The sequence below is a fragment of the Nicotiana tabacum genome, chromosome 17, assembly GCF_000715075.1.
Source record: "Nicotiana tabacum cultivar K326 chromosome 17, ASM71507v2, whole genome shotgun sequence".
Lineage (NCBI taxonomy): Eukaryota > Viridiplantae > Streptophyta > Magnoliopsida > Solanales > Solanaceae > Nicotiana > Nicotiana tabacum.
Window position 1 is genome coordinate 134,511,901 of NC_134096.1, and position 27,877 is coordinate 134,539,777.

Here is a 27,877-nt window from a genome sequence, read left to right on the forward strand (position 1 = left end):
AGGCTGATTATTTTGAGAGAAATTAATCTTAGACCATTTTGGGTAATGCCTCATATATACTGAATACTGAACTGATTACAAAACTAACAATCTATTTGACTTTTGATTGTGCACCACACTAACAGTTACTGCATTGAATCATCATCTACCAGATTATACCAAGAAGCACAGACCTTTAATTATCATTATCTGAGTTGTTTTGACTCAAAATATGCAGAGGCAGAGGCACGCAACACACTATTATGCATTTACATCTGTTTGTTTAGACAAATTCCACCATAGCAGTCTACAACAATTTGTCACCATTTACCCAACAGGATTAAGTAGAGGTAGGGAAAAAAAAAATATTAGCCGAGTGCTTGATCCTTCAAATGCAAGTCAATGATTTGTCAACCAAGCCTTTGAAATTCGGTGTAGTTGTGAGCTGAACTTACATTGGTTGGTCAAAAACCCACCCACTATCCTACTAGTATGCTTGGCTATGTGAACATCATTTCCACCAAAGTTCCGGAAGATTCTTAATTGTTCTCAAACAATCCATCATTTTGAAGATCTTGTTATACAATCTGTACTATTATAATAAATAACGAAACAGTAAACTTCCTGAAACAAAAAACAGAAACAGAAAGTTAACAACAACAGAATGTCGAAATAATATCTGAAAAAATAATTTCGGAATAAATCGAGCCCACTGAATGTACAGTGTATCCTTAAGGAAAGTATTTCCCTCAATTATCCGAGGTGTTGGAATATTATCCTCCCAGGATAGAATGATTTAACTCAACACTGTATTGGTACCAAAAACTCTTATGAACTTCGAACCACTCAATGGTTGTAAAACACACTGAAAATTTTGTGAAGAAGAAGAGGAAGAAGAAGAAGATCATAAGATTTCGTAAGGAAAGATTCTGGGATCAAGGCTTATTTATAGCCATTTTCTGGCACTGTTTCTGAAAAGGTTTGCAACCTTTCAGAAACAGCCATGGCTGTTGGAACAGGTGAGAATATTTTCCGTTTGAAACATTCCGGGAAAACGGATTTAAAATAATCCGGAAAAGAAACGGGTCGCGTTGCGGGTCCTAGGTTATTCCGGGTTAAATTTTTCATTAATTATTTAAATTAATTAATTAATCGATCTTTGACCAAATCCAAATCCTAATTCAAAGCCGAAGCCGAAGCCGAGCGAGCGCGACGACGCGAGGCTTACTTTCTTTCCAACTCATTTAACACCAAGAGGAGTGCTTTCTCAATATAAGCACATTCATTTTCTTTCCACCACCAATGAGGGACACTTGCTCTTTCCAAAGTAAAAGGGAGTTCACTTTCCCTCCGCTTTCTTCCCTACATTTCTGATTCACCAATCTTAAATCCCAACAACCCCCAACATGAATGGGGAATGGCTATAAAATAAAGGAATGCACTGACGAGTGTGTGATTTATATGCAAGGATTAATTGCATCTGGATAAGCAGGTTTCCCTTTGAACTTTTCGTAGTGAACTTATATCGGATATACTCGGTCAATCGGTAGATTTGATATCTTTGAATCGTCGAACTTTATTGTATACATAGACAACATAAGTCACACGATCAACCCTTAACCATCTATGGTTCTCATGGTTGTGTTCGTTTCAGCCATGAACACCGCCAAGTTTCATGAGTGCTTAAAGAATGGGCAGTTACTTTCATTCCCCTTGAAGCGGCTTTACACTTTACACTCACATAGGTGATTTCTAAGCGTGTAATCCTATAGACATACTATCTGGTCATATCCTGCCAGACTTAGCAAATCGTTAAAAAACTTTAAGCTTTACTGACTCATCAAAAAGCCTTAATGTTTTACCTTGATTTCTGAACATTGTCTTCATCACGTGAATGGGTTGAGTTATTTGACAATGTTGAACCGTCATTCATAACTTTGTTTGATCTCTTTGAACCTAGCTCTTGGGATCTCTAGTCTGCTAGGTAGAGTTACCGCCATGATGACTTGTTCTAGGCCATAACCCCATTCCCTTCGACTATCTTTCAACTGCCTTTCTAGATAGGCCTTTTGTAAGTGGATCCAACACGGTATCTCTGGACTTTACGTAGTCAATCATGATAACACCACTAGAGAGTTGTCTAACGGTATTGTATCTCCGTCGTATATGACGAAATTTTTCGTTATACATAACGTTCCCTGCCTATTGTCGCTTGACCATCACAATGTATACATATAGGTGCTAAAGGTTTGGGCCAAAATGGAATATCTTCCAAGAAATTTCGGAGCCATTCAGCTTCTTCACTGACCTTGTCTAAAGCTATGAATTCAGATTCCATTGTAGAACGAGCGATGCACGTTTGTTTGGATGATTTCCAAGACACTGCCCACCCCCAATTGTGAAAACATATCCACTCGTGGATTTAACTTCAGATGATCCACTGATCCAATTTGCATCATTATATACCTCGATCACGGAGGGATATTTGTTATAATGCAGAGCATAATCTTGGGTATGTTTCAGATACCCCAAAACTCGTTTCATTGCAATACAATGTATTTGATTGGGATTACTTGTAAATCGACTGAGTTTGCTAATAGCACATGCTATATCTGGTCGCATACAATTCATGATATACATCAAACTTTCCAATACTCTTGTATAGTTCAGTTGTGAGTCGCTTTCACCTTCATTCTTTTGAAGCGCATAACTCACGTCAATTAGAGTCTTGGCAATCTTGAAATCCAAATACTTGAACTTGTCAAGTACTCTTTCAATGTAGTGAGACTGTGATAATGCTAGACCTTATAAAGTCTTGTGAATTCTGATTATTAAGATCACATCGGCAACTCCTATTCATGTCGAATTTGCTAGCCAACATACGCTTAGTAGCATTTATATCTGCCATATTTTTGCTCATTATCAACATGTCATCAACATATAAACAAACAATGACTTCATGACCTGGAGTGTTTTTAATGTAAACACATGTGTCACACTCGTTGATTTTAAACCCACTTGTCAACATTGTTTGGTCAAATTTGACATGCCATTGTTTTGGTGCTTGTTTAAGTCCATAAAGCGGCTTAACAAGTTTGCACACTTTCTTTTCTTTACCCGGAACCACAAAACCCTCAGGTTGTTCCACGTAAATTTCTTTCTCCAATTCTCCATTTAAGAAAACTGTTTTAACATTCATTTGATAGATTTCAAGACCACACACGGCCGCCAGTGCCACTAGCACCCTAATAGATGTTATCCTCGTTACTGGTGAGTAAGTGTCAAAGTAATCAAGGCCTTCTTTTTGTCTATAACATTTGACAACAAGTCTTATCTTATATTTGTCAATAGTGCCATCAGCTTTCATTTTCCGTTTAAAGATCCATTTCGAACCTAAAGGCTTATTTTCTGGAGGAAGATCAACCAATTCCCATGTATGGTTATCCAAAATTGATTGAATCTCACTATTGATTGCCTCTTTCCAAAATGCTGAATCAGAAGATGACATAGATGCTTTAAAAGTTTGAGGCTCATTTTCAAGCAAGAATGTCACAAAATCTGGTCCAAAGGAAGTAGATGTTCTTTGACGTTTGCTACTCCTTGGATCTTCTTCACTTGGAGTATTTTCCTTTGGTTCTTCACGTGATCGTTTAGGTCTTTCACTTAACGACTCGCATTCATCTTTATACAGATAGATGCTTTCAAAAAATTCAGCATTATCTGATTCAATTACCGTATTAACATAAATTCGGGATTATCAGATTTATGAACCAAAAACTGACATGCTTTATTATTTGTAGCATATCCAATAAAAACACAATATATAGTTTTCCTTTTGGGTAAAGGAACTTGTACCTTTGCTAGACGCCCCCACACTTTGAAATATTTCAAGTTGGGTTTTCTTTCTTTCCATTTTTCATATGGAATAGATTGCGTTTTGCTATGGGGTACTCTATTGAGTATTCAGTTAGCTATAAGGATAGCTCCCCCCTCCTCCCTCCCTCCCCACACTTTGAAATATTTCAAGTTGGGTTTTCTTTCTTTCCATTTTTCATATGGAATAGATTGCGTTTTGCTATGGGGTACTCTATTGAGTATTCAGTTAGCTATAAGGATAGCTCCTCCCTCCCCCAGGATAGCCTCCCCCCCACAAACTCTGTGGTAATCCGAAACTTATTAATAAAGAATTCATCATTTTCTTTAATGTCCGATTTTTCCTTTCCGCAATTCCATTGGATTGAGGTGTGTAGGGGGCAGTAGTTTGATGGATAGTTCCATATTCCGAACATATTTCTGCAAACGGGGATTCATATTCTCCACCTCTATCACTTCTAATCATTTTGGTCTTTTTATTCAATTGATTCTCCACTTCATTCTTATATTGCTTAAATGCTTCAATTACTTCCTCCTTACTATTAAGCAAATAAATATAACAATATCGAGTACAATCGTCAATAAAAGTTATAAAATAATTTTTCCCACCTCGAGATGGTGTCGACTTCATATCACAAATGTCAGTATGAATTAAGTCTAAAGGATTTGAATTCCTTTTAACAAACTTATAAGGATGTTTTACGAACTTAGATTCAACACATATTTAATATTTTGATTTATTACACTCGAATCTAGGTAATACTTCTAAATTAATTAACTTCCGTAATATTTTGTAATTGACATGTCCTAAACGAATATGCCATAAATCATTTAACTCCAATAAATAAGAAGTTGAAATTTTATTTATACTGTCAACAACCATTACATTGAGTTTGAAAATACCCTCTGTGAGGTAGCCCTTTCCAACATACATTTCATTCTTGCTTACAACAACTTTGTCAGATACAAATACACATTTGAATCCATTCTTAACAAATAAAGAAGTAGAAACTAAATTCTTCCTAATAGTAGGAACATGAAGAATGATGTTGAGCGTTAACACCTTGCCGGAAATCATCTTCAAGAATATCTTCCCATAACCTTCAATCTTAGCTATTGTAGTATTTTCCATGGAAAGCTCTTCTTCGGGACCAGCAGTAGAGTAAGTCGCAAATGCTTCTTTGATAGCACAAACATGTTGAGTGGCTCCAGATTCAATCCACCACTCCTTCGGATTTCCAACTAGGTTGCATTCCAAAAGCATTACACACAGATAATCAATGTCATCATTCTCCACTATGTTGGCATGTCCCTTTTTCTTATCCTTTTTCGGGAGACGAGAATCAGGGGTTTTGTGACTAGCTTTTCCACAATTGTAGCAGTTGCCCTTGAATTTCTTTTTGTTCTGCTCCTTAGTCTGTCCAAAAGACCTCTTCCTCTTCTTACTTTTTGGAGCAGTCTCCTCAACAATATTAGCTCCCATAATCGTTGAATTTCCACGAGACTTCTTCTCGGCTGTTTTGTTGTCTTCCTCAATCTTGAGACGAAACACAAGATCTTCCAACTTCATTTCTTTGCGCTTGTGCTTAAGATAGTTTTTAAAATCTCTCCACGAATGAGGCAATTTATCAATCTTTGCAGCCACTCGAAATGCTTCATTCACAACCATACCTTCAACAATAAGGTCGTGAAAAAAAGTTGAAGCTCTTGAACTTGGATTCCAACGGCTTTGCTGTCTATCATTTTATAGTATAGAAACTTGGCAACCACAAATTTCTTCAAGCATGCATCTTCAGTCTTGTACTTCTCAAGTGCGTCCCATAATTCTTTAGAAGTATTCGTAGCACTGTAGACATTATACAAGTAAACAACAGAAGAGTTCTCAGAGTCAACAACAGAAGAGTTCAATTAATGGCAAAAAACTGAACAGTAAACAATACTGTAATTAACGATAAACAACCGAAACCGAAGCCGAAGCCGAGCGACGACGGCGCAAGACTTACTTTCTTTCCAACCCATTTAACATCAAGAGAAGTGCTTTCTCAATATAAGCTCATTCACTTTTCTTTCCACCACCAAGGAGGGACACTTGCTCTTTCCAAAGCAAAAGGGAGCTCACCTTCCCTCCACTTTCTTCCCTCCATTTCTCATTCACCAATCTTTAATCCCAACAGATCTAGCATGCCCTGTTAGTTCCTTCAACAGTCATTAAAGATATACTAATTGATTTACTGTAATAAATCATAGAACAATGTTAGGCTAACAATATTTAAAAAGAAAAACAATTACATGTCTTCTTCTTTACTCAACAAATGCAAAAGATCCATCAATATGTAAGGATAGACCCTCTCCATTATTAGAGGACATTTGTTATCAGAGTTGATTGTTGAAGGATTTTTGAGATCATCGGAGTTCCAATACTACATTAAGCCATCCCAATGACATTGACTAATCCACTTTAAGTCGAAGGATCTGTTGTTAATAGAGACTGTACTTTCCCGGTTTAAAAAGAAACTTGGACCTGATTATTGACTTTGCCACATCAAACCACAGCTTATACTGTAAACACCCAAACAAAGCTACAGGAACACCAGAACAAGCAGCAATGAGCTTTGGCCCCCAAGCCCTATGATTATTATAGATCAAGAAGAAGGTTGCTGCAAAAGCCACGAGCATGCTAACTATCGAGGCAAAGAGTGTCGAGAGTCCAAACAGTAACTTGGCAGGCAATGACACAAGAAAATCGTCTTCAGCATAGCGAGACATCAGAATGGACAAGAACATAATGATGGAAACAATTGAGCTGAATAGTGCCACTGCATCTGATATGACAAAAACTGTAAATCCCTTCAATTGTAGCATTATCGGCGTACCTTCATCGTCGTTATTACCGCCTGGCACAGTGAAGCCAGCAGCAAACACCATTGTGGCAATCAAAGTTGCAACAATCATACAAGAATTCACAGTGTCTTTCATCAACCTTTCACCTTCTTTGAGTAAAAGTTGGTGCTCCTCTGTGAAAAATTGCCTCGGAGTTTTCCCATCGTTGTTTCTCATCCTGTGGAGTGAAGGTGGTACAATCTTCTCCACTTCCTAACCATAACCAGTCAGATGATTACAACTTTGAGAATTTAAAAGCCATGAACTCTTCTTTATGTTAAGCAAAAGCTAAGAATCCCTTGTTGCATGAAATAGTTTTTTCAAAATGAAAGAAGAATGTGTTTAAACTGAAAAATAAAGTGGCGCTGAGACCAGAGACACAATGATATTGTCGTTTCTGACAGCCAACTCTGCTTTGGACATCTCTCACCTTAAACCACAATAACTCTCTTTGCAGTGGAAGAGCTGCTCCAGAAACCCGGAGAAATGATGGAGGCACTCTTCTTCCTGCACTAAACAGTCATAATTTGAATGATGATAACCTAAAAAGAAGAAGATGGAATCCTTCCTTAGATTATGAAATAGGAATGAGTCATGCATATATTACACAAGAAAATGAAAAGTTGTGTGGAAAAGGTAAATAAAGGGTGAATATGGGAAATTAAGTTTAAATAAATAAGGAAGTGTTTCCCACTTTAGTGAGTTATCCAACCTGTTTTGCAGCGACGGATTGGCTGCCCCAACTTTCCAGCCAAATGTAGGATGCGATTGCTATTTATATCTTCTCATAGACCTTGTGGTTGTTGCCTTTCACAATGCGTGCATATACGAATTCAACGATTTCATTTCCAATAAGACCGGAACATCGTCAAAAATAGGTAAACAAGATGGCAACAGCAAAACCTAGTCATACCAAACTTTCTTATAATCTAACCCAGTCATAATCCAGATTTTCTGAATTTATCATAGTTGCAAGAAAATTTTCTTAAAAGAATGAATCCTCCTGAATTTACCAGTGAAAATGATGCAGGGGATGAAAATGCTCTCCACCAATCCATTGACAAAATTCTCTTTCTCAAAACATTTACAACAGGTAGGGATTCACTCTCCCATTCATTACATGCATAGAATGTGAATTTCTAGCACAACAGCATCATGATTTCAGCCCCAAGGATGAGATCACTGACCAATTTGGATACTCTGAGGATCTGCCTACATCTTTGTCCTTCTTGGGGCAATTGTTCGGCCCAATATGAGCAAGAGACGACATCATCACTTAGGACTTGCAAGTAGTATACAATTGTATCTCTACTGTCATTTACTCCCCATGTCATATGTGAATTAAAATTGTTTTCACTTAAAATGCTAATTAACCACTTTGGCAACAAGTTGCTTCCTATTCTAGCAAAGTACGTAGTTGATTCTTACGGGAAAGTAGTCTAGAATTCCTGCAGAAAACAATAAGAATTTAACTTAACGTCAGCAGATCTTACATGAAATGAACGGTATCCTGGAAACTGCAGTAATAAGCATTCCTCTTGCTCGTATAAATCCAGTTTTTAGCCTGAGCATACGAATGAATCTGTCCCATTTCCCTTCTAGATTTCTGCTACTGATTGCTAAAGTCTTTTTTTAGCTAACGCATTAAAGACTGACCGATTTCCTTCTATTGTAGTGGCAAGAAATCTGTACTTGTCAAATATTTTTGTTGCAATATCTGCAAGCCATGAAAACCAAAGTAAAGGAAGTAACTTCAATATCAATACAGATCTTAATAGTTCTACTCGAACAGCTTTTTCAAAAGGCAAGCATAAGTACAGTGAAAAGTGATTAGCTGGCTGACTATATTATCTCTATCGTACCGTACATGTCATTCTGGATTGTTTCTTCAAGAAGCACAAAGAGATCTTTCTCGTGTAGATCCTCAAGACGTGTGACATCGAAAAGAAATGATACCATATGTCCATATCTTTGTTGCCGAGCACAGCTGCCTTAAGGATTGGTGTTCCAGATTTATTACAGATGTTAGGTAGGTTGGCATGCCTTTCCCACATTGCTCCAGCAACTTCCACAACCCCTGACGTAGCTGCAAGACAAAAGGCAGTACTTTCATCATCATTTCTCACTTCCAAGTCACCTACTTCCATCAGTTTCACTAGCTCTCGCACAAGTCGGGTGCTTATGTGAAGAATTGTTTCACCCCCTTTTGCTATCTTAACATGAGCCAAACTTGGATCCACTTCTAAAAAAGGTTTAACCATTCTCCAATCATCTTTCAAAGCAGCTTGGTAAAAAATTTGATTCAGATGACATAATCGCCCATCGCCTGAAAATAACAAAGCGCGTTTAGTAATGCTGGAGCAACTTTGATACAGAGGCGGATGTACAACTATACCTATGATTCAATTGAACCCATAATTTCGATTTGGAACATATATTTATTTATGTATAAAACATCACTCGAATTGCAATAAATAGTAGATATGAACCCCTGACGTTTAAAGTATAATAGGTTCAATTATATGGATCCACCTCTACTTTGATATATATGTATACCGCATGACAAGTTAAATTAGTTCTCAATCGATACTCACTTTTAATCACAGAACTACTATCACTATCTGAAAAGCTATGTATGGGTCCACCTTATGTTACACTAATGTAATTATTTTGGTTGAATACGATAACATCTCCTGCCGACGCAATTCAAGAGACCTCCTACATCTTTACTCCTAAGAAATTTAAACAATCTTGTGCTAGTTTGATGTTTTGTCACAAAAAGATTCTCCTTTGTTATTCAGTAATTACTGACTAGAATACATTCTGAAACATCCACTTATCTATTTTACTGGTTGTAGCAATCCAACTTTCTCTTTTTTTTCTTTTCTTTTTATTTGTAAACTAGGGAGTCCGTAGCTGCTGTGCGTTTTGGGTAAACCCCGCTCTAGTGCAATAGTTCGCAAACTATCCTGGAAAGGTAAACCGCATTAGGCAAGCCCCGTATGACGAGCTCGACCGAGAAAGCATGCAGGGGTTTCAAGAACCTGTGACCTCCCATTTGGAGGATCTCCTGCTCAACCAACTTGGCCACCAGGGGCAAAGCTATATTGGCCCAAGGGTGGTCAACTGACCACCCTTCGCCGAAAAATTATACTACGTATAAGGTAAAATATTAGTTGTTATTGGTTAAAAATAGACTTTGAACACCCTTATTAAATTTCCTGGCTTCGCCACTATTGGCCAGCCTTGCGGGTTATAACAATGCAATTAGATAACCTTTTTAATTTAAATTGAAAAACAGTTAGCGGACAAGAGTGGGTTGCTCAAGTGGTGAGCACCCTCCACTTCCAACCAACAGGTTGTGAGTTCGAGTCACCCCAAGAGCAAGGGGAGCTCTTGGAGGGAGGGAATTAAAAAAAAAAGAAAAGTTAGCGCATCAAAATCAACTTGTAGTGCAGCATTTTTCTCCTTACTAGGATTTAAGTTATTATGTATATACTGACGGAGCAAAGATATTTTTTGGACAAAAAAGCAAAGATTACTTTTAGCCCGTAGCCGAAATTACTTATATTCGATATAAATTATATATATATATATACACACAAAAAAAAATATTGTGTCATTTTAGGACGACACTATCAGTGTAGGATCATCCCATACAAATTCTCTTCTTGTTGGGCTGGATAATCCGGCGCCCCCCTTCTCTCCCAATTTCATAATCGTTTGGATCATCGGCTCCTCGGATCCAACTCCCCTCCATTTTCTAATTTCTCCATTTCTCCAAGTTCCTACTTGGATGGGAGACACTTGTCATGGTTAAAAATCAATGGATATGATTTAACTGAATACAATAAAGCCCTAACTTTAGTTAAAGTATTTAATTACTTCTTTTATTCATCCCAAATAATATCTTTTGCCTCTCCTAGCGGTAGAACTTCCTATAATTCCTCTCTTCGCGCCAAAATACATCTGCTCTCACCGAAAATCATGGCACCAGAGAAAATCTTTCAGATTTTTGCCATGAAAATCCAATCCTTGAAGATCATTGTTAAGTTAAAATCAACAGAAAAATACAACAAGTAGAGAAACAGAGAACAAGGCAGCAAGTCGTGGGAACTTCCTTTTTCTTGAAATACTTGACCAATTCTCGCCAGGTTCTTCTTTATCCATTAATTCGATTCCTTAGAAGTTAAATACTTTTTTGTGCGTTTCTTGGCGTCGAGTAAAATGGAAGATTTTGTAGAATTGAAAAAAAAATTAACTCACAGAAAGAAAATTACTACAAGAAAAAGAGAAGATAATGTGTAGCTAATTAGCTATAATTGTGGGATTGCAAAAGATATTATTTGGGAATGAATAAAAGAGGAATTAAATACTTTAACTATGGTTAGAGCTTTATTTTATTCAATTAAATCTCATCCATTAATTTTTAACCATGAGCCCGAGTAGCAACTTTGAGAAATGAAGAGATTAGGAAATGGAGGGGAGTTGGATCCCGGCTCCTCGAGCTTGAAAATTACAAATTCCTCTCTATGTAAAACAGCAACATGGAAAATGGTCCGATCTCTATGGTGGACTTTCCATATGAGATCAGGGTGGTCGCGAATAAGCAAAACTAGAAACTCTACATTACCTGCTTTTGCAGTAGAATGCAGCAATTTTGTCTTGTCCACTATCCTCTGCACATCTCTGACACTGCTCAGAGCTCCTCAAGTAGTAGACCAGCTTGCTCCTTCAGTAAAGATCTTTCAGAAAATATCTGAACCAATTTGGATCCTAAATTTGAAGAAATAAAGCGTTGTCTTGATATAAAATAATGGGGAAAAAGAAATCACCAACACCTTGAGACCACCCTGTGCTGCGCTTCTGCGACGCGGAGGGGAGAATGCTTATGGAACAGTGTTGGGCTCCGGATCCTGCGGTCGGCCTTCTTTCACTGAAATTGCCAAACGCATACGTGCCATGTCTAAGTAACAGTCTAAGTAATGGCATGTGCAATTTTTCTGTTTTCCTGCCTCAATATTCTATATAATCAGCTTCTATATATATATATATACTATATTCGTTCTGTGAACTTATTTTTTTTTTTGTATGTTCCAAAAAGAATGATTCCTTTCTAAATTTGAAAACAATTTTGCTTAAACTTACAATTCTACCTTAATGAGAAGCTTTTATAATCACATAAATACTCTGGCCCCTTTTTGAATTGTTTAGAACCACAAATTACAAAAATATTCATTTTTTCTTAAACTCCGTGCCCAATCAAAAAAATTCACATAAATTGGAACGGAAGGAGCATATACTAGTGGGTTAGCCCGGGCTTTAACGTGAACAATGTTATATCTTAAATGAGTTACTTTCAAAAGGTGTTTACGAAGAAAATTAAAAGAAAATAAGAAACAACAAGTCAACAAAGGACAGGCTTGGAAGATAATGCAAAAATAAATCTTTTGGGAAAATTTACTGGAAAAAAAGGTGGAGCAACTTAACTAAGAGGTCAACATTGAAAAGTCATTCTTTAAGCCAGTGTTATTGTAAGTGATTGCTTAGAGCAATGAAGCGAGAGAGAACATGTTTGGTTATTCTCAGGTCCAGAAAAAGAATAACTTCAGATGGATGAACAGTTGAGCACAGAAGTTTAATTCTGGATTAATAAACTATTGATATCCACTTTAAAGTATAGATAACAGCAGGAGTGTAAAGGTGTTGAAAATGTGGATCTGTTTTTGCAAAAGTATCAGCAATTATTAATTTGGATAAAGGTACGTACCTCACAAGTGATCAACTTCTATGTGAATAGTACAGAAGACATTGAGTTAAGTACTCCGTCCCAATTTATGTGAACTTGTTTGACTAGGCACGGAATTTAGAAAAAAATGAATATTTTTGGAATTTGTGGTCCTAAACAATTTAAAAAGGGGCCCAGAGTATTTGTGTGGTTATAAAAGCTTCTCGTTAAGGGTAAAATTGTAAGTTTAAGCAAAATTGTTTCCAAATTTAGAAAGGGGTCATTCTTTTTGGAACGGACTAAAAAGGAAATAGGTTCACATAAACTGGAACGGACATATTAAAAATTTTACATGCTACATACAGTGTAACCTGGATACGGAATGGCTACATGAGTAAGAAGAGCCTAGTTGCACAAGCTTCTGATCCAATTTACCTGGTGTATAAAGCATGTGACATTTAGCATGTTTAGAATTCCACAGACAACAAAATGTTAAAAAAAAGTATACAGCAAAAATGGGTAGACAATCTAACAGGGGAAGAGAGGAACATACATTTGGCAAAAGATAATTCTTTCATAAAACAACGATGAATTCAGTGTTATTATTATTTCTCATTTTACCTTTTCTCTCTCTTTTAAATTGCATAATCATATGTACAAATATATTTTCCCCTTGTAAATTGCACATAACACTTCAGTAATATACTCTTAGTGCAATGTAACCATTATATTTGCTTTTCAAGGAATTTTTCAATACAGTTGGAAAATTTCTTCAATTTACTCATTAATAGAAGTAATTTTTTTATTGAATGTGGGTCTGTTATTCTATCACATAGATTTCACACTCGTAAACTAACTCTTGTGCAATCTTTGTTCTAAACTTAGTGAAATACATTAGTTTTAAGTAGAGAAGATAATACACAAATAGTATATGAATATTTGCCGATGAGTATTTTCGTGTCATTACTTTAGATAGCACCAGTAAAATTAGAGAGCAAAGAAGAAGAAGAAGAAGAGATAGCTTGATTGGAGAGACCGCTTTGAAGTCCAGCTTGGCTGATTTTATTCCAGTACATGTCATTCAGTCAGTTGGGAGGTTCTTATTGGCACACTTCAGATAATTAGTTCGCTCTTTTCCGTTTTTGTAGTTATGTTCGTCGCAAGTAACCAAAATGGAAAACATTGACGCAACCTTAAATTGTTGCGGAAGTCAAATGTATATAGTGTGAATGAGTCACAACTACTATACCAAAAATTATGACAACCACTAAATAATAAACAAGACAATAAGACAACAATAAAAGAACACCAGAATTTACGAGGTTCGGCCAATTTTGCCTACTTCCTCGGACACACCTCGGACACAATCAATATTTTATTCCACTCCAAAATTACAAGTGAAATAATACTAAAGAGAGAAGATACAAATGCCTTAAGAAGATAAAAGGCAAATGAGAGGTGTATTTAAATCCTAAACATTAGGCCTCATTTTATAGGGTGAAATTCCCATTCAAAATTGTCATCCACCGATGTGGGACTTTTGACAATTTCAACAAATCTCCACCTTGGCAAAATTCCACATCTTCAATTTTCTCTCAATAACAAATTTTGGTTGTGTCTTCATCTTCAATCTTTAGTGTTCAACAATGTTGATCAAATCCAAACAATGTTGAAACTTGACCGCAGTCACTACTTTTGTCAGCATATCAGCAGGGTTCTCCGTAGTATGAATTTTCTTCACCGTGATTCCACCTTCTTCTATGATTTCTCGTACGAAATGATACCGAACATCAATGTGCTTTGTCCTTGCATGATAAACTTGGTTCTTCGCTAATTGAATAGCACTTTGACTATCACAAAAAATTGTAATATTTTTTTGTTCAATACCAAGCTCCTTTAGCAACCCCTGAAGCCAAATTGCCTCCTTCACAGCCTCTGTAATAGCCATGTACTTTGCCTCTGTTGTAGACAAAGCAACTGTTGACTGCAAAGTAGACTTCCAACTAACTGGTGCCTTTGCAAAAGTAAACACATAACCAGTAGTTGACCTTCGTTTGTCCAGATCACCTGCAAAATCTGAGTCACAATATCCAACTACAGACCGATTGCCTTCCTGCTCAAAAACTAACCCAACATCTACAGTACTATGAATATACCGTAGAATCCATTTCACAGCTTGCCAATGCTCCTTTCCTGGATTATGCATATATCTGCTAATAACTCCAACGGCTTGTGAAATGTCAGGTCTCGTACAAACCATTGCATACATCAAGCTACCAACAGCATTTGCGTATGGTACCCTTGACATATACTCCTGTTCAGTTTCATCCTTTGGCGACATAGTAGTACTTAGCTTAAAATGGGGAGCAAGTGGCGTACTAATTGGCTTAGTCTTCTTATCTATGCCAAAACGCTGTAGTACTCTCTTCAAATATTCTTTCTGAGATAAACAGAGTTTCTTTGAATGTCTATCTCTTATTATCTCCATGCCAAGAATTTTCTTTGCCTCACCCATATCCTTCATCTCGAACTCCTCCTTCAGTTGAATCTTCAACTTATCAATTTCTTCCGAATTCTTGGAAGTTATCAACATATCATCAACATATAGGAGAAGATATACAAAGGAACCATCATTAAGTTTGCGCAAATACACACAATGATCGTATTTGCTTCTCTTGTACCCTTGCCGCAACATAAACTTGTCAAATCGCTTGTACCATTGTCTAGAAGATTGTTTCAATCCGTACAACGATTTTTCAAGTTTGCATACCATATTTTCTTTTCCAGCAACTTTGAATCCTTCTGGCTGAGTCATGTAGATTTCCTCCTCCAAGTTTCCATGTAAAAATGCAGTTTTTACATCCATCTGAACTAGTTCCAAATCCAACTGTGCTACCAAAGCCAACATAATTCTAATGGAGGAATGTTTTACAACTGGAGAAAATACTTCATTGTAATCAATTCCCTCCTTTTGAGCATATCCTTTGGCCACCAATCTTGCTTTGTAGCGAACATCTTCTTGGTTAGGAAATCCTTCTTTCTTTGCAAATACCCATTTGCACCCAATTGCTTTCTTTCCTTCGGGAGATTGGCCAATTTCCATGTATGATTCTGATGAAGGGACTGCATTTCTTCATTCATGGCAATCCTCCACTTATCTTCTTCTGAACTTTGGATTGCGTCTTTATAAGTGGTAGGAACACCATCAGCTACAATTGAGGTTGCACAAGCAACTATCTCTATGAGACGAACAGGTTTCGTTATTGTCCTTTTTGGCTTGCTGGTTGCTATTGATTCAAGTTGTTGTCGAGGTTCCTGAGTTGGAATCTCCCTTTCTACTGGCTCTTCTTCCAGAGGGTAATCTTCATGAGTTTCCTCCTCTGCTTCTTGTGTAGGAAAAATAAATTTTCCCTCAAACTCCACCTGCTTTGATGCACCACCAGTTTGTTTGACATCTTCAACTGTCACCTTATCTGTTATGGCAGATTCATCAAAGGTAACATCTCTGCTGAATATAATATTCCTTGTCTCTGGACACCATAAGCGGTATCCTTTGACTCCAGAAGTAATCCCCATAAATATAGCCTTCTTTGCTCTCGGATCCAATTTTGACTCTTTCACATGATAGTATGCAATTGAGCCAAACACGTGCAAAGAGTCATAATCTACAGCAGGTTTTCCATACCATTTTTCAAATGGTGTCTTGCCATCAATAGCAGCAGATGGTAGACGATTAATGAGGTGGCATGCATATGTAATTGCCTCAGCCCAAAATTCTTTGCCCAAGCCAGCATTGGACAACATACACCGTACCTTCTTCAGTAAAGTCCGGTTCATACGTTCTGCCACTCCATTCTGTTGTGGTGTATGTCTGACAGTGAAGTGTCGGACGATGCCATCATTTTCACAGACCTTATTGAAATGATCATTTTTGTATTCACCTCCATTGTCTGTGCAAATACACTTGATCCCCCTGCCTGTTTGATTCTCCACCATCATTTTCCATTTGAGAAAAATTCCCAACACTTCATCTTTCCTCTTCATTGTATACACCCACACTCTTCGGGAAAAATCATCAACAAAGGTTACAAAATAGTGCTTCCCACCCAATGAAGGTGTTTTGGAAGCACCCCAAACATCAGAGTGTACATAATCCAAAATGCCTTTAGTATTATGGATCGCTGTACCAAATTTAACCCTTGTCTGTTTCCCTTTGACACAATGCTCGCAAAACTCCAAGTTGCAAGTCTTTACGCCTTTTAACAATCCTTGATTAGATAGAGCTTTCAAGGATTTCCCTCCAGCATGTCCCAAGCGCATGTGCCATAGCCTGGTTGCTGTTGCCTCTTTGTCATCACTGGATGTCACTGTTGCTGTCCCAATAACTGTGCTACCACGATAGCAGTACATATTATTGTTCTTCCGATTGGCCTTCATTACCACTAGTGCACCGGAGCATATTCTCATCACTCCATTTTCTGCAATGATTTTGAACCCTTTTGATTCTAGGGCTCCCACAGAGATGAGATTCTTCTTCAAACCCGGTACATATCGAACATCTGTTAATGTTCTGATCATTCCATCATGGCTCCTTAATCTTATTGAACCAATGCCATATGAGGTAAGAGGGCTGTTATCCGCTGTGTGGATGACTCCATATTCTCCTTCTTGAAAATTCACGAACCAGTCCTTGTTGGGACACATATGATAACTACAAGCCGAGTCCATCAACCATATGTCTGATGATGTTGATAACTCTATTGTAACTAATGAGAAGTCTGAATCATCACAATCAGCTACATTTGAATCCATAATGGCCTTTCCATTGTTATGTCTGGCCTTATTCTTCAACTTCGGACAGTCTTTCTTCAAGTGCCCCTTTTCTCGACAAAAGGCACATTCATCTTTGCTGGGTCTAGATCTCGACTTGGATCTTCCCTTCTTAGTCCTCGTTTGATTTTGAGGACGACCCCTCACAATTAGTGCTTCTCCTTCTCCGCCCTTCTGTTTTTCTCCCTTTCTTTGTTCATAACTGTACAAAGCCGAACAAACTTCTCTGAGAGAAATTTCGTCATTTCCATGGAGTAGAGTAGTTTCAAGGTGCTCGTACTCATTAGGAAGTGACCCCAACAACATCAAGGCCAAGTCACCATCATCAAAAGTTGCATCCATATTTTGCAAATCTGTGACCAACTTATTGAAACTGGTGATATGTTCATTCATTATGGTACCAGGAACATAGGTGAAGCGAAACAGTCTCTTCTTCATGTACAATTTATTTTGACTATTTTTCTTCAAAAATTTATCCTCCAGTGCTTTCCATAATTTACTTGCAGAAGTTTCCTTTGTGTATGGATATTTTTGCTCTCTAGCAAGGTAGGATCGAATTGTACCGCAAGCAACACGATTGATAATTTTCCAATCTTCTTCTCCAACACGATTGACACTTGATGTAGATTCTTCTTGTTTACTGTCTCCCATTTTGACACAAATATTATTTAGTAGCTGACGACACAAATCAAGATTATTTCCTTTCTGGTGTGGAAGATCAGACTAAGCTGCAACCACAGAGCATACTCAGACAGAACCTTGACTCAGTTACCAAGATAGATCTTTTCTGATGTGGAAGATCAGACTATGCTGCAACCACAGAGCATACTTAGACAGTACCTTGGCTCTGATATCAATTGTTGCGGAAGCCAAATGTATATAGTGTGAATGAGTCACAACTACTATACCAAAAATTATGACAACCACTAAATAATAAACAAGACAATAAGACAACAATAAAAGAACACCAGAATTTACGAGGTTCGGCCAATTTTGCCTACTTCCTCGGACACACCTCGGACACAATCAATATTTTATTCCACTCCAAAATTACAAGTGAAATAATACTAAAGAGAGAAGATACAAATGCCTTAAGAAGATAAAAGGCAAATGAGAGGTGTATTTAAATCCTAAACATTAGGCCTCCTTTTATAGGGTGAAATTCCCATTCAAAATTGTCATCCACCGATGTGGGACTTTTGACAATTTCAACATATATATTAAAGGGAAAAAATAAATATGTTGGGGTTATTTCAGACATGACAGTAATTTCTTTTGATTTTCAAAAGGCAAGCATGATCTGCATAGGTAAATGACCTAGTCTAACACAGGATTCCAAGTAACTTTAGGGAAACGTTGAAATAGTGAGGCATTAGCAGGTGGTAAAATAAGTGGATCGATCATATCTGATCAAATAAGATCTTATAAGCAGTAATATAAATCTATGATGGTGAACTTTCATTACTGACCTTGTTTCGGAGCTCGAGGTAAGTAGAAGTCCAGTCTTAACCTCATCGCCTATTTGACCAAAAAGAAACAAAAAATAGATGTGAATACTGGTAAGCGTATAAAAAATAAAACAAAATGTAGGGGAGTAAAAGGACAAAATAAAACAGAAAAATTATTGTATTTTGGGTTAGCATAAGACTTACAAGGACGCTCTTTGGATGATTTCATCATAAACAATATTATATGTAGAATGGTCATTACGGTTGGCTCGTGTGGACGGCCGGATCAGCACTTTGACGCAATTTGAACTTTTTGCTCTTGATAATGCAACATAAAGTTGACCGTGTTAAAAAACAGGTTCTCGCAAATATATTCCGACGAAATCCAGAGCATGACCTTGCGCCCTATTTATAGTCATAGCGTAGCATAATCTTATTGGGAATTGTGTTCTTTTAAATTGAACTGGTAATCTTTCGTTTTGTGACGATAATAATGGTATTCTTGGGATAAATACGTGCTTATTTTTAAAATTGTCTGTCGCGATCTTAGCACTGATAACATGTCTTTTAATATCGCAGCATATCAATCGTGTACCATTGCATAAACCTTCATACGGATTCAAATTGCGCACCAATATAATGGGGCAGTTCTCTTTCAAAGTTAATTTGCAAGGAGGTAAACCAACAGGATTCAAAGTGTGTAATAAGTCTTCAAATTGACTTTGATCATTAGGCTCAACGGTTTCGTCAACACCAACAAATGTAGTAGCTTTTTCTGGAAATTTTGCTATAAGAATATCGTTGATTTCATTTACAAAATCATTTTTCGTCGTTAGAACAACGCGAGAATCTGCAAGAAAAGAATTAGAGGAGGATGTGTGTACATTTGAGAATGTCATAGCGAATAAATGGTTTAGAAATTCTTCTTCAGTTGTAAAAGGAATAATCATAGAATCTGGAAGTTCAATTTTGTTATTAAAGTTTACCCTCTCTTGTCCATTTCCAATTCTCATCAAGTAATCACAAAATGCAGGACATGTTTTTGCCCTCATATTTTCAGATAGTTGCAATTTTTCAAGTTCGTCCCAAATGTAGAATATAGTAAACTTTCACTAATAAAATATTCTTTATTCCCGTTTCGAACAACTGGAAGAGTTTGTCTAAAGTCACCTCCAAAAACAACAACTTTTCCCCCAAATAGAATATTTGTATCCATAAGATCTTTTAAGAGCAAGTCAAAAACATCAAGCATTCTTTTTTTAGCCATAGATACTTCATCACATACAATTAATTTTGCATCACGAATCAGACTTGCAGTTGAGCTTTGTTTGCTAATGTTATAGCTGAAATTTTTATCAATGTCTATAGTTATTTTGAAACGCGAATGTGCAGTTCGCCCGCCTGGAAGAATTGAAGCAGCAACGCCAGAAGTAGCAGTTGCTAGAGCTATGTACCCTTTACTACGTACAGTCGCTAATAAAGCACGATATAAGAAAGTTTTTTCAGTTATTCCTGGACCATCAACAAAAAAAGCTCGTGGTTTCTTGAAAAATACTCGGTCAATAATCACATTGTATGCTTTCAATTATTTTGTGTTCAGTTTTTTGTGTAACAGTTTATCCTCTTCACTAACCCTAATGGTTCTTTCAAAGAATACCTCCTTCGCTTCTTTTTCCAATATAGATGGTCGAACTGTTTTTGGGATAAGCTCATATTCATTTACATTATGACCCATAGAGTGTAAAATATCATTGATCTGATTTAAAACTTGATATTGGATATATTTTCTTTCAACATTAGGTAACACTCTGTAATCTTCTGACATTGACTCTTCAAATTGTTTCCACATTTCTTTTGGATTGATTGGATTACAATACACTAATAATGTAGCAAATAAACGCCTTTAACTATATGGTATTTGGTAACTTGCTGCCTCTGGCATGCAATCAATTAAACTGTTATCACAATGTAACTGCCCTTTTTTTTCTGCGGATTCTCTAAAAGTATTATAACGTTCCCCATTTATAGTTCGAAGATCTGCATGTGATTTCGGTCTTCTCACATTTAGCAACAGTAGTCTGAGATAATATCGTTCTCCTTCAGTCGAGTGACATGTTACGATACGACCAACGACGCAACGTTGTTGTCGCAATGTCCATGTTTTGTCTGTCGTTGACCATACAAAGTGTTCAGGAAATTCTTTGTATAATAAGTTAAGCTTTATGGCATCTTTGTTAGTTCTGTTCATCTGAAAAAAATTATGTAAACGTTGTTTTCTTAATCATTGGATTATTAATAATTTTGTTAATATCTGTATTGCCTTTAAAAGAAACAAGTCGTTGCCCTTTAATATACAACTGAAGATGATAAACGCTTGGATACATCTCACTAATAGAAAAACTAAATAAACGCCATGCAGCTTCAGGTGGTGATACCCATCTAGCAGATTGATACTCATTTATTTCATCTATTTCTTTGTTTGTATCATTATCATGTACGTAAGATGCAATTTTGTCATGTCCTTCACAAATATATTTGTAAAGATATTTAACAACCTTTATGTCATAGCAAACCACAACGTTCATATGACAGTTGAATTTATCAAATAAAAAGGAATTGTATAGAACAACCCAAGAGTTATGCGTACTATCACAACTTCTCATGTGTTTCGTCTTTTATAGATGCGGTAAGAATCACTTCCTTTTGATGTCTGTTATGCAATTTTTTTTGGATAATTAAACTTACAAAGACCATTTTTTTCATACATGAATTTGTTGGATTCAGATTACCACATGGATCGTGCATCATATGTTTGAGAACAATCGAACGTAATTTTTTATCCAAATTAGCATCTGGTAATTCAACACTAATAATTCCATCATAAGCCTCTGATGTCAATAACTTATATTCGTTAGCTAATATTATAAGGAAATGAGCATGTGGTAAACCTCATTTTTGGAATTCAACAGTATACATATAAGCAGCAACTTTTCCAAAGATATTTCTCTTGCTTATATCTGTTTTCAGTTCTTCAACTTTAGCTCTCAATACTCGACTAATTAAATCAGGTCTATTTTGCGCCTGATCAGTTGTCCACAAATGTTATTTCCGGCCAAGTTGGATTACAAGTCATAGTTATAAACAAATCTGGTTTACCGAAAAGTTGTACTAATGCAATAACATCCATATATCGTTGTCGCATATCTCTAAGTCCACCTATAAAAGAAGCTGAAAGGAATTTTTGCTTATTAATGTTAGAAGAATCTCGTTCTCCAAGTCTTAAAATATCAAGAAGTCCTTGCAGTATATCCATTCTAAATAAATCTTGATTGAACGAAGCAAAATCCAATCTTTGGGTTTCAATTTTTATATATTCGTCAACTGAATATTGCTGAAATAGCCTACCATTGTGTAGCAACTCATCTTTGTCATCATTTCTCATTTGAAGTTTATAACAGTAATATTCACGAGCAGAAACTGCATCTATTTTTTTCTTTCCTTTTTCTAAAGCTCGAGCTTCAATTTGAAGATATGAATCAAGAGAGCAAAGATTTTGTATGCTCGACAACTGTTGACATTCATGAGTATAACTTCCATGAATATTTTTGGGATTAGGAATTTTCTTAATACCACAATGCCAGCCATTCTATCCATATGGAAACAACAAAGGGTACTGCAAGGCGTCATAACATCCGTAATAATAGTTCACTATTTGTGTGCTATTGCTCTGAGTATAAATTTGAATATGTGGTGCATGATTTATACTACTGTCATTGTCCTCAACCCATATTGCAGCAATTTCTGATGAAGTTGGCAAATTATATATTCGCTGATCTAAACCAGGATCACATTTCAGTCCAATATGGAAGTTCAGTAGCTCAGGAATATCTATCAAAGATCAAATAAAAAAGGAGTATGGGTTAACTCTCAACATATCCATCAGTTCCCTCACTATAGATTCATTAACTTTGTTAGAGCATGCCATTCTATTTGCTAACTCATTGTTGTTATCATAAAAGTACAACTGTAGATTTCGGTTTTTTCCCTCTGGGATACAAATCATCTATTAGGTCATACATTCATCCTTGAACTGTAAAAGTATAGATACCATGATTCCTTCGTGCTAAGTCTGTATCATAGTTTACACTAAGTGATGTAAATGCAAATGGGTTATTATATGTTCTGATGTATGTCCGAAAGTGTTGGGAATTTCCACTATTCTCGAAATATAGATCATGTAGCTTAGTGGGCATTCAATGTGAAATTATCTTAACTGTACCAGTGCCACAACAAAATCCAGGAGATTCATATTCAAATCTTTTCGCAAAGCAAAACTTACAATTTGGAACCTTTTTTAACGGCACATAGTCTGAGCGTAATTCAATATTCATAGTAGTTCTGTTATTTCAACTGCGACCTGCATGTTCTAGAGGTTGTAAGGAGTGAAATAGTCGAGCACAAAATGATATTACTTAAAGATGACACAAATACAAACCTTTAGTTATCACTATCTCAGCTGTATCATTTTGTTCATTAGGTACAAACGACGTTGAACCTACCAGATAAGTAGTTTTTTAGTCAACATTAATATGTCTTGTATATTAATGTAAAATTATGGTAACTTTAGGCAATTTACTTTTCTCATAAGTGCAAAGAGGATTTTCCTTGTCAAAAGCAGTAAATGATGGAAGCATCATAACCTTACTCTCTGCATAGTAGGCGTAAGCGCAACAGATATTAAATTTATGCTAGATATTCATGCACACAAAAAAATAATATTTGTGCTAGACAATGAAACAGTTGCATACTGTATAGATTGCGATATAGAATTAGTATACTAACCTGTTTTGGAAGTATAGCAGGAGTCCTTTGTATTAGGAGTACACTGTAAATGTCCTATAACGATAGTGCACTCTTTTCATTCGCCATCTTAAGTTTATACTGTTCGCGTCGTCTAACATTCCTATCAGCACATTTCTTTTCAGAGTAGTGACGCTTGTTTGTTTGTTCAGAGTCCATCAATATTAAAATTTGTTGCTTCCTAATATCAATTGGTATAAGAGTCCTATAATTTTTAAACGTTATAAAATTCATAGCCAGTAAACAAACAATAGTGCAACCATAGACTTGTAGCAAGAAATTCATTAAAAAACACTGGTTGAAAGTCAATATTGATTTAATTTCAGAAACTCAGATCATCTGATCCGGTAGAAATTTACCAAAGAAAAAAGCAAATTAAGAACTGCACAAATAGTGTCGATCCACGTAATATATACATAGTTAAATGATCAATTTTAGCAGCTTATTAGGTTCTCAAACATATTTTATGCTATATACAGCTCGTGGTAAGATAAAGCTTTTCTTCAAGTGAATACAATTGAATGGTCACATTTGAAGTATTTAGCGACGGCATAACCGAATGAACCAGTAAACACAACTTATCTTTCACTTTGCGCAAAGTAAAGTGCAACTATTTTCATATCAAAAGCACACTAAAAAATTAAGAAACCAAAAATTTTAACCACACAACAGTAGCCATATCAAACAGCAAATGTACAATCATCTCGACAGTCGGCGGAAGGAAAAAACACATGGCTAAGAAGGAACTACCTATGGCAGATTAAAGAATAAAAGAACATGTTTTGTTCTTTCTCTGGTATATTAAATATTCATGATTAAGTATTCTTCACCCATCTGCATTATCCAAAGAAACAAATTGACCAAAGAGAAAGAATAAATCCACTGGTTTCACAGTAACCAAAAACAAAACCACCACTCAAACCAACTAAAATTCAATATTTAATTTCCTTATATTATTATACATATAGTTTATAGAATAAATGTTATTACAATTATTTAATATAGCTATTGTTTTCTTGCATTTTAGCCTGTTTCATTCTACGAAAGACAAATTCATCAAAACTATGAAATTGTTATAAAAATACGATATCCCAAATCGACAATACAAAGGTTATCATAGAGATTTATGATTGTGTTATGTCGCTCAATTTGTTACTATAAACTTTTAGTTTGTTTTCTGACTCAATATTACTAATCTGTTTTCCTACATATTCCCTTCTCTTAGATGGTCTAATAATCAATATTCTCAGAACAATTCAATTGTGTTTTTCTCCTAAAACATGACCTCACTTTAGTCAAAGTCTTTTTAGGACTTTCATCTTAGACAATGCAGTCTATTCTTAGCTGCAAACCAATGCTATCAAAGGCGAAAAACGCAAAAAAACGCTAAGATCCGTTGGGGCTTTAAGCGCAAAGCGCAGGTAAATGTGCGCTTAAATGAAAAAAGGCGCAGCGGGAGAAAAATTAAAAATATGCATGTAGTCCAAGACTAATCATTATAAGCATGAATGATAAATATATGGAAAAAGAAATTGAAAAAATATTTACGATAAAGTGAAATATCAATTGTTTAAGATCGCCTTTTCAGGATTACACTAATGCAAGGAAAAGTATGCCTTAGAGCTTTGATGCGACACTAAAGCGTCCACAAAGCGAGGCGAAGCGCTAAACCTTTTTTGAGCCTTGCTTCAGGGCTTAAGCGCGCCTTTGACAACACTGTTGCAAACTAATTCTTCATTGCATTGACTGTTTTCTATTTGTAGTTTTCCTTTTACTGGTAAATCAACATAGTAATACTTTCTACCTTTTATATTAGTATTACAACTCCAATCTCAATACTGCACTCGGTTTTTCAAACTTTTCTCAGTACATAAACTTCACCCCATACATAAAATTCACCGCCCAAGATTCAATTTTGACACGTACGCCCCATACTAAAACCCTATTGTAAGCAGAGTAGTTGAAACTTTTTTTTATTGATAAGATAAGATTTTATTAAACATAAAACAATGTCAGGCTGATATTATGAAATTACGAGCAGAGTAGCTAAGACTTTGTTACGTCAGCAGACAGAACTTCAGTAATATGAGCACGTCCGAGCTTCTAAAAACTATCTCTGTAGCATAAAAATCAGAAGCAATGAAATTTACCAAATTTATGAACCGGCAAAAGAAATAATTCACAACTACCAAAATGGCCTTCATAAAATAGCCAAAATTCCCAGCACCTATTACCCCAAAATGGGTTAAGGAAACTCAAGTCGGAATGAAGAAGCGAAAACCAATTTCAGAATCCAATTTTAACAACCACTTTGATCTTTCCTATGAAGAAATTGTCTTTTCAATTCTGTTTTTTTTTAATTGACTCAATTGACGAAAAATCGTTCTTTCTAGTTGACTGCTTCTTCAATAAACATTAAATACAAAGATTATTTTGGGATTATTCAGATTTGTTATTGTAAAGGAAAAAATCACAAGAATAGAAATGGGAACCACATTACCTTTTGATTCTATTAAGCACATCAGTAGGAAGTCCAATAATTGGTCAATTGTTTATGAAGAAAATGAAGTATTTGAACAACTTTTACATCAAGCCTTAATTTCAAACCAATCCAAAATGTTGTGTCAAACAAAAAAAGATCAACATCAGTAATAGCGTTAACCCATCAAATTTTAAAGCAAAACCCAATTGAATTTCAGCTGATTTAAAAAAAAAACATAGCGATTGCAAAATCGATTAACGGGCGAGGAGACTTCCAAATAATTACATAATCACACAGTTCTTCTAATTTACCAATTGGATACTAAAGCCATTCAAACAAAGAGAAGAAGTAAACGTATAGCAACACAACTAAAATGCACATTTTTACCCAAAATCATAATAAGGGAATAAAAGAAATTAGGGCTTTTAGCATAAGGATGAATTTTGGAGTGTAAGGGTAGAAATCAAGAGGAACAAAGTCAGAGAGAAAGAAGAGTACCTAGCAGTAGCGAAAGAGAACCAAATTCGCCGCCTAAGAAGAGTGTCACTGCATCTAAACATTTGTTGCAACTTCCCGTAGTTATCCTACTGAGCATGGGAAAAGAGCGGTGGGATATTTCAGAGTGTTTTAACAGGATATTTCAGGGGCAAATGTTCTGCCCCACAGTATTTCTGATTTTTCAGATTTTCCTTTCTTTCATTCTTGGCCACCCCCACCTTGGCCTTCTTTAAGGAACCAGGTTAATCGTTGGCACCAGTCTTTCGTTTCACCGATTTTATTACACTTTTAGCTTTCTCTGCAGGTTTCTCAGACACTTTCTCATATACGTTCTTACCAGACCCCTCAACCACTTTTTCTCCAGACTCACCCACCTGCTAACCTCTATCGCTCTCTCGGATGACTCTTTCCCAGACTTTGGAACACTAGATTTCTTAGAAGACTTATGAATTAAAGGACTGGATTCCTCCTCCATTTCGTCATCGCTATCAATAACAAGTGTTGTAGGCACTACCTTTTCATGAACTAGCTTTCCGCCCTTCATCAACCTTCTTCTCTTCTTTTCTTTCTTACTATTCTTCAGAGTAGACTCAAGAGCTTCCTTCCTTTGCAGCCTAGTAGTAGGTTTTTTAGGAGTAGGTATTTTGAGAGTTGCCCTGCTACTCCTAGCACAAATAAAGATTGCAATAGCCACATTAACATAGTCTTCTTCACTACCTTCATCCTCTTCCTCACACACAGATCTCATCTCGGGAGAAACAATGGCCAATGGCTCAGCATAGAAATGAGGAGAGGGAGCGGGATCAGTACTAACCTGATTTTTTTTTAAGAACATGGGGTTTCATCCCAAGTAGGAGCAGAGGGCTCCTCTTGGGCGGAGGGATCAGGTCCCTCGAGTGGTTCCCCAGTAGTACTTTTAAGTGCCAAATTTTTGACAGACACCAGTTCCCTACCCTCTTCCAGTAGACTGTTACCTTCCCCTGTGACCCATTGTGTTCAGACATGCCTTCATAATCCCCAACCAAACATCCCTCAACAACTATTGACAACATATTCTCTATGGCCTCTTGTTCTTTTAACCCCAAAGTAAACTCAGAAGGCACAAAAGGAATATTACCTGTAGGATCTGCAGTATTCAAATCGAGACTTGGGGTAGGCATTTCTGATTCATCACCAATACCAACCACACATTGCTGTGCCTCCGAAATTTCTTCCAAACGCAGACTTGAAACTTCCTGATTTTCTTCTTCCTCTACTGTTCCTTGTTCAGCCATTTTTTTCGGCGAGGCAGAAGGAGAG

At 36.4% G+C, this 27,877-nt stretch overlaps 2 protein-coding genes across 5 annotated transcripts; both read right to left on the reverse strand.

Moving 5' to 3' along the window:
* Positions 1–4,695: 4,695 nt before the first annotated feature.
* Positions 4,696–27,208, reverse strand: LOC107832314 (ankyrin repeat-containing protein NPR4-like). Of its 4 annotated transcripts, none has more exons than XR_012701492.1 (12): positions 26,579–27,208; positions 23,581–23,803; positions 18,943–22,626; positions 18,760–18,808; positions 12,824–12,895; positions 11,366–11,668; positions 8,600–9,058; positions 8,226–8,449; positions 7,163–7,244; positions 6,142–6,945; positions 5,856–6,038; positions 4,696–5,698 (listed from the first exon to the last, which is right to left on the reverse strand). XR_012701492.1 is itself a non-coding variant. In XM_075235131.1 (10 exons), the coding sequence occupies exons 8-10, from the start codon at positions 8,321–8,323 to the stop codon at positions 6,331–6,333; spliced, it is 795 nt and encodes a 264-aa protein (XP_075091232.1). In that variant the 5' UTR covers positions 8,324–8,449; positions 8,595–9,058; positions 11,366–11,668; positions 12,824–12,895; positions 18,760–18,808; positions 18,943–22,626; positions 23,581–23,803; positions 26,579–27,208; the 3' UTR covers positions 6,061–6,330. The 4 variants fall into 4 exon arrangements, 1 of the variants encoding a protein (XP_075091232.1); XR_012701491.1 differs by having other exon boundaries at positions 8,595–9,058; XR_012701493.1 differs by having other exon boundaries at positions 6,726–6,945; positions 8,595–9,058; positions 26,579–27,202.
* LOC142172125 (uncharacterized) lies at positions 19,787–20,587 on the reverse strand. The gene is made up of 2 exons (XM_075235903.1): positions 20,396–20,587; positions 19,787–20,281 (listed from the first exon to the last, which is right to left on the reverse strand). The coding sequence occupies exons 1-2, from the start codon at positions 20,585–20,587 to the stop codon at positions 19,787–19,789; spliced, it is 687 nt and encodes a 228-aa protein (XP_075092004.1).
* Positions 27,209–27,877: the final 669 nt, after the last annotated feature.

Bases quoted from the DNA above. Each gene is read 5' to 3' on its own strand.
- LOC142172125 (XM_075235903.1), bottom strand. From the start codon at position 20,587: ATGTGGAAACAATTTGAAGAGTCAATGTCAGAAGATTACAGAGTGTTA. The intron at 20,282-20,395 runs GTATTCTTTGAA...GTATTTTTCAAG, and splicing joins TGGAAAAAGAAGCGAAGGAG to AAACCACGAGCTTTTTTTGT.
- LOC107832314 (XM_075235131.1), bottom strand. From the start codon at position 8,323: ATGGGACAGATTCATTCGTATGCTCAGGCTAAAAACTGGATTTATACG. The intron at 7,245-8,225 runs GTAAGATCTGCT...ATGACTGTTTAG, and splicing joins CAGGATACCGTTCATTTCAT to TGCAGGAAGAAGAGTGCCTC. The intron at 6,946-7,162 runs GTGAGAGATGTC...GGTTATGGTTAG, and splicing joins GAGAGTTATTGTGGTTTAAG to GAAGTGGAGAAGATTGTACC.